The sequence below is a fragment of the Crotalus tigris genome, unplaced genomic scaffold (genome assembly GCF_016545835.1).
Source record: "Crotalus tigris isolate CLP2741 ecotype Arizona unplaced genomic scaffold, ASM1654583v1 scf7180000018197.359167, whole genome shotgun sequence".
NCBI classification, from domain to species: Eukaryota; Metazoa; Chordata; class Lepidosauria; order Squamata; family Viperidae; genus Crotalus; species Crotalus tigris.
In genome coordinates, this window is record NW_024096876.1 from 285173 (window position 1) to 292876 (window position 7704).

The window sequence follows — 7704 nt, forward strand, 5'->3', positions numbered from 1 at the left end:
AAAAGAATGTCCACAGCATCACTCACTCCACCCTGGAAAGCAGCTGTCAGGGCCACATAGCAGATTAGCAGGCATTTTCCTCAGTCCCTTTGAAACCCAATTGGGTCCATCAGTTGCTGGGTGTGTACCTCCTCTCTCAGATCACATTGCTACTGCCCTGACAAGAAAAGCATATCTGGAGTCTAGCCACTGTCCCATGTGAGATTAAGAATGAGAGAGGTCCATGGCCATAATGGATAGTCAGGAACTCCCCAATCACTTTGGAAGTACCCCTAGCAACAGAAAGTTGAAGTCCCCCAGAACCATAAGTTTGAGGAACTCCACAGCCAGCTCTGAGATGGCCTTTAGCTGCTCATGCAGGGAAGTTGCTATACAGCAGGGAGGCTGGTACAATAGTAACAATCCCAACTACTCCCCTGAGCCTATCTTCAAGAACTGGGTCTCACAACCGACAACTTGTGGAGCAGTGCCTCTGATGCCTACCAAAGATTCCCGGATGACAACTGCTACCTGTATTCCCCTGCCGTCTTGCCTGGTGCCAAACTGTAAACAGTGTGTGTGTGTGTGTGTGTAAAAGAGCAAATATATATTATAACCAATAATGTTTTGCTGTTATTTTAAATTCAGTGGGTTTCTATGTATTCTAAAGCAGGGCTTTTCAACCTTTTCACCCATTGTACCACTTTTAGAATATGGCAATATCCGAGTACCACCAGTCGCCTAGCAAGGTGTCAAAAACCTGATGACCAAAAAAAACAAAAAGGAAAAAAGTGATAAAGTACAGGTAGTCCTCGACTTACAACAGTTCGCTTAATGACTGTTCGAAGTTACAATGGTACTGAAAAAAGTGCCCCCCAAGCCACAGCCGAGCAAGACACCTACCTGCCCACCCAGCAGTGCTCTTCCTCCTGTTCGAGATTTTCATTGTTGTGAGAATTTCTGTTGGGGATTGGCAGTGGGGGTTGGGTGGGGGTGTTTTGTTTTTATTCCCCCTGTGTGCTGAGTTGTTGCAGCAGGTTTTGGTCACTTCATATGACCCTGGGACACTGTGATCATAGTAAATATGAATCAGTTGCCAAGCATCTGAATGTAAATCACAAGACCCTATAGATGCTGCAACATTCCAGCTGATTGGCGCTTCTTCTGGGCTCAGCAGAAGAACCAGGATCAGCACCGAGCTCCAGCTGGAGCCTGGTGCTGATCCTGGTGCTTCCACTGAGCCCTGACAGCCCCGAAGTACCAATCAGCTGGAAAGTGGCACTGATCCTGGTGCTTCCGCTGAGCCCTGACAGCCCCGCAGCTCCAGCCATCTCTTCGCTCAGGCTTGTGTGGTGCTGTCACGGGTTCAGCTCATTCCCCTCCCCCGCTACCACTTTTCTAGGATGGCCGCGTACCACTTGCCAGGTGCCAATGTACCACAGGTGGTACCAGTACCACTGGTTGAAAAGCCCTGTTCTAAAGAACAGATTGTGCCTCAGTGTTTAGTTGAAAGTGATTTGAGTGGAGCTGTTTTCCAGGGCTGCAAATGTGTGAGTGAGTGACCATAAGCTGAACCTCGGGGCCTGTATGTAACACATCTGTCTTCTTTGAGAAAAATACTGAAAGCCAGCTTCAATAGAACATTGAGATTGAGCCATAGTGCAGCGTGGTCATCATCCCAAATATTTCAACAGCTACTTGAGATTGTTGGCCTGGTAGCTCCACCTTTCTTCTTTTTTATCCTATCATCCTCAGGGCAAGCTTCTTCTCTAGGGATGGAGAGTCCTTGTATAAGCACTGTGAGAATCACAACAGAAGGATCTTTCCAGAGAGAAAATCCTCAGAAATTCCACCCAAAGATGAGGCTAGGAGGGCAGTACACCAATGCCTCTGTCTGCTTTTGCATGGATGCCAAATAAGACACAATCACTTTCGATGGAATGTCGGGTTGCTTTAGTAGTCTATGCAGGACCTTTCCACGGCATTACTTGCATCTTCAGCATTACATGAAGCTTTTTTTTTATAACCCTTCTTGAGCTTCTCCTCCAGTTCTGCTATTTATTACAGTCTCTTTTGAATAGTCTCTTTTTTATTAATCCTGAAGACACCAAAGAAATTGCCAGAGTTTTGGAGACCCCAGTTATTGTCTTCCTCAGTAGATCCCTTTAATGTCCCATAGAGTACGTCATTACTTGACAATTGATAAATCTGAGATACGGAGTTTGTATATGATTCCTTTACAGTATTAGACAAATTCAAAGTGAGAGTCAGAAGAGCAGGATTTGAATCATTGTTATGATGAATATAGAAATCAGCTTTCATCGTCTTGTTATTACCGGCAAAATAGCTACGACGAGCAACATTGATCTGGGCATAGATACAGTACAGCCCATCCTCTTTAATCTTTAGCTTCCGAAAGCTATATTCAAGCGATGGTCCAAGGAATGCTCCTTCAACGTCACGGTAAAACCAGTCTATTGTCCCTCGATTAAGGCTAGCTGCAAAGAGAAGAAAGAATCAGATAGAAGCATCAACTAGTGTCCAATACTGGAGTTTAACTTTCCAGCATATAATAGAATAACAGAGTTGGAAGGGACCTTGAAGGTCTCTTAGTCCAACCCTCTATTCTGGTTATTCTTGGTGTGGCTCTGACAATATGAATTCATGCATTACAATCTAACAGGTACAATATGAAGAATGATTCCTGCATTACAATCTAAGAGCTACCTTTAAATGCATATATTTTCTATTTTTAAGTTGGTAACAATAGAATGGGTTCATAACATAATTATGTTAAGCTATAACATAATTTGGCTATGGCTTAGTGTTGTATACACAGGTCACACCCATTTTGCTTTATTCGGGGAGAAAAAATCATGCTTCTCAAAGTTTGAGAGAAACCGATCCAGGCATAGCCAAGAGAAAGATCCTACTTATAAAGTACTGTAAAGTACTTTTCTATGTAAAATGTAAACACATTACTTGCATTTGACCTTAAGAAACAAAGTTCTCTGCTAGAGAATACAGGTATTCATTAATTTGCAATTTGCAATTCGGACTGTCATTTCTGTCATTCAGAAATGTGACCATAAAGCATAATCACATCATTTAGCAATGACAAACCTTGCAGTTCCTACCACTGATGTTAACGGATCCCAGGGTCATTAGGTGTGGCAATGTCCTGCCAAATCACAACCAAATCAGTGAAAAATCTGGCAGGAAGTTGCAAGTCTCAGATGGTTTGCAAACTGGCTAGCAGGCAGGTGACTGGCTGCTGCCAGGTGGAGGAGGGCATGAGGAGATGCATGGAGGTGGGAGGGAGATGTGGCAAGAGAATGGGAGGGAAGCACGCAGTGAGGATGTGTGAGGATGCCCAAAGGTATGAGGAAGGTGCAGCAAAGCATGAGGGATACAAGGGAAGTGTTGCAAGAGTTAGGGAGAGTTAGCAAGGGCAGCGTGGTGAAGTTGTGTGAGGACACAAGAGGGTTGAGAATAGAACAAAATAGAGCTGGAAGGGGTCTTCTAGTCCAGCCCCCTGCTCAAGCAGGAGAACCTATACCAACTCAGACAAGTGACTGTCTAGCCCAGGGGTAGGCAACCTTGGCTCTTTTATGACTCATGGACTTCAATTCCCAGAATTCCTGAGCCAGTTGTTCAATTCTGGGAATTGAAGTCCACGAGTCATAAAAGAGCCAAGGTTGCCTACCCCTGGTCTAGCCTCTTTTTAAAAACCTCCAGTGATGGAGCGCCCACGATTTCTGAAGGCAAGCTGTTCCACTGGCTAATTGTCCTCACTGTCAGGAAGTTTCTCCTTAATTCCAGGTTGCTTCTCTCTTTGGTCAATTTCCAACCATTGTTTCTTGCCCTGCCCTCTGGTGCTTTGGAGAATAGTTTGACCCCCTCTTCTTTGTGGCAGCCCTCAAATACTGGAATACTGCTATCATGTCTCCTCTATTTCTCCTTTTCTTTAGACACTAGCCAAACCCAAGTCCTGCAGCCGTTCTTTGTATGTTTTAGTCTCCAAGCCTTTGATCATCTTAGTTGCTCTTCTCTGAATTTTTTCCAAACTCTCAACTTTTTTATGATATTGGCTGCAGTATTCCAGGTATGATCTTGCTAGGGTTTTATAAAGCGGTACTAATATCTCGCATGATCTTGGTTCTATGCCTCTATTTATACAACCCAGGATTGTATTAGCTTTTTTGGCTGCTTTTTTGGACAATCATGGTTAAGTGATTGTCCACTAGGACTCCAAGGTCCCTCTCACAGTTACTGTTTTTAAGCCAGGTCTTGCCCAATCTGTACTTGTACTTTTGGTTTTTCCTACCTAAATGTAAAACTTTGCTTCTCTCCACACTGAAACTCATTTTATTGGATAGGGCCCATTGTTCAAGTTTGTCAAGATCTTTTTGGATCCTGAGTTTGTATTCTGGGGTGTTGGCTATTCCTGCCAGTTTGGTGTCATCTGCAAATTTAATGAGTTCCCCTTCAATTCCCTCATCTAAATCATTGATGAAGATATGGAAGAATACTGGGCCTAAGACGGAACCTTGTGGTACCCCACTGCTTACTTCTCTCCATGTGGATTGAGGACTATTTGTTGAATATGGTTTGCTAGCCAGCTGCATCCATCTGTTGGTGATGTTGTCTATTCTACCTTTTTCTAGCTTACCAAGGTTGTGATCTACTTTATCAAATACCTTACTGAAGTCTAAGTATACTACATCCACAGTATTTCACTGGTCTATTAGTTTAGTCACTTTGTCGAAGAATGAAATAAGATTGGTTTGGCATGATCTGTTTTTAACAAACCCATGCTGGCTACTAGTTATAACTTTATTTGCTTCTAGTTGTTTGCAGATCTGTTTTTTGATTATCTTTTCCAATATTTTCCCAGGTATTGATGTTAGATTGATTGGTCTGTAGTTTCCTGGGTCTGTTTTTTTTCTCCTTTCTTGCCCTTTTCCAATCCTCAGGTACTTCTCCAGTGCTTCAGGATTTTTGAAAGATGTGGTGCAATGGTTCTGAGATAACATCTGCCAGAGGGGGTGGAAGGGAAGATCACATGACCATGGGATGCTGCAACCCATCATAAATGGGAGCCGGTTGCCAAGTGCCCAGACCAGGGCATGCTAAAGTGGCGGGAACTCCCAGGACTGGTCATAACCACCATTCATCCAGTACCATTGTAACTTTAAATGAAATGGTCACTGAACGAATGGTTGAAGACTACCTGTACTATTGTATATTACATAGTTGCCTATAAAGTCACATGAAAGTGAGATGACAGGTTATATAAATTGAATGAATCAATCTATCTATCATCAATAAATACACTGTAATAAAGCAAACCTATCACACAAAGCCATAGTTTGCTATAACTATATTTCATACAATTCTAAGATACAAATAATGATTTATATAAAATAAGCCTTCGCCCTTCAAGGATCTTTTAAGTTATCATATCCATTTGACAGGCTTTTTTACATCATCATAATTTAAAAATATTTTCCAGAACTCACAACCTTTCATTTATACTATCTTGTCAGTCCATATAAGAGATCTAGTGTTAAAGTCATTTACAAACAGAAGAAAGAGTTGATAACACACTCTTGAAAATATTTAGCTATACTGTAAATATAATTCAGGACTTGCCGAAAAGCTTGGTTTTATCTAATATGTTCTGAAACTAATAAACTCTAAGTGGTCACCTTGGAATTTTTTGAGTCCGACAGAGTTCAAATCATACAAAGCTCCAGAAAGAAAGAAAAACACCATACTCTTTACAATTTAGCATCCAGCTCTTAGGCTCCTAATGAATAGCCTGGTAGTATCTGATGCTATTTCAGTGCTGAAAATAAGAAGATAATTCACATAGTTTCACACAGTTTTTGGGATGACAGGCAACTAAAAACTTTATATAAGAAACAACAACAAACTAATGCAAAGTCCCTTTATACCAACTCAACTTAACTCTTCTAAAAATGATTATTTTTCTGACTCTTCCATGAAACAAAAAAGTTTATTTTAAGCTTTGAGACACCTGAAAATAGCACACAAAACAAACCACCCATGCTGACTATAAGCATGTATATGTGCACATCACAGTTTTTTTAATTATTTATTAATATTCCATCTTTATTATTTTTATAAATAACTCAAGGTAGTGATCATACACAATACACCTTCCTTCTCCTATTTTCACCACAACAACTCTGTAAGGTGAGTTGGGTTGAGAGACAGCGACTGATCCAAAGTCACCCAGCCGGTTTCCATGGCCAAGGCAGGACCAAAACTCACAGTCTCCAGGCTTCTACTCTGGTGCCTTAATCACAGGACCAAACTGGCTCTCTTAGTGGTCTTTAAAAGACCACTGAATTCCTGGAAGTAGTGCTCACTTCTAGGAATCTTTTTCAACTATCAGCCCAAGATTACCAAGATGACTCTTCCCTCAAGCACCTATCCATATTGGACATAACTGACTTCTGAGATCAGCCAGGATGGTTGGATACTGCCACCAACTGAGGTAAGTGATCTTTACTTCTTTTTATAATAATGTTTATTAAAGTTTAAAATTATAAAGATAAAAAACTAATACAAATGAAGGACAATAGAAATAAGAACAAGAATAGAAAGTGCAAGGGGAACGGGGAAGGGGGGGGGAGAGAAATATAAGTAAATAGCAATAGCACTTGGACTTATATACCGCTTCACAGTGCTTTATAGCCCTCTCTAAGCGGTTTACAGAGTTAGCATAATGCCCCCAACAATCTGGGTCCTCGTTTTAGTGACCTTGATCTGGTGACACTTGAACTGCAAAACCAGTAGCATATGAAACAAAGTCTGAGACTTATTTCCACTCAGCTCCCACAACATTGCAGCTGGTATTAATACCCAGGGCCACTTGGAGTAGCCTTCCCATAACCAGGCATTCTCCCATTATTTATTATTTTACTCATCTATTTATTGGATTCACCTACAGTACTGGTTTATTCATGACTCAAAACAGGTGGAATTATAACCCTCGCTATGCCACCAGACACAGGGCTAGAGCACCTGAAGAGTACCAGTTTGGGGAAACAATAAAACTTTGGGGCCTTCAGAGCTAGTAACCAGATATCAAGGACATTTACTTACCATTTCCATTCAGCTTAAGGACCAGATGAGCAGCGGATACCTGAAAAAGAAGGGGAAAGCCGATTTAGCCCTTTCAGAATAAAGTTGACCACAGTGTTTCCTCACTCACCTCAGGGAGGGGTTGTGGGATGCCAGCTAAGGGCTACCTCTACCCTCCAAGCTGAGGGCTGGAGCAGTCTCGGCTCTCACTACGGTACGGCTCCCTGTTATTTGCACACTCCTAAGTACCTGGCTGGCGGTACTTGTCTGGTGCGGCGGAGACTGCTGCTTCGTCAGACTCAGGACCAGCACGATGAGCGAGGCGATGAAGAAGCAGATGTTCCCCAAGAACACCGCGCAAACGGAGGCAGAGCGCCAAGACCACCGAGTGCCGTCGACCCGCTCCATCAGACTGCTGCTCGGCTGCAGAAGCCCCGGTTCTTGATCTCTGGGCTAGTTCAGGCTCCGCCCCACGGGGCTTTCTGGTGATTTCCTCCGACGCGTCGGGATTTGGATGATGGACCCGCCCCTCCGCCTTTCTGCTCCGGAGCCAGAGGCAGTTCTTCAGCTCTCTTTTGACCACTGAAAGCCATTCTAATTTTAATTTTT

General features: G+C 42.6%; 1 protein-coding gene across 1 annotated transcript; it reads right to left on the reverse strand.

Moving 5' to 3' along the window:
• Window positions 1-1368: 1368 nt before the first annotated feature.
• LOC120310468 lies at window positions 1369-7503 on the reverse strand. The gene is made up of 3 exons (XM_039348891.1): window positions 7345-7503; window positions 7117-7156; window positions 1369-2477 (listed from the first exon to the last, which is right to left on the reverse strand). Exons 1-3 carry the CDS (start codon window positions 7501-7503, stop codon window positions 2041-2043), a joined length of 636 nt encoding a protein of 211 aa, XP_039204825.1. The 3' UTR covers window positions 1369-2040.
• Window positions 7504-7704: the final 201 nt, after the last annotated feature.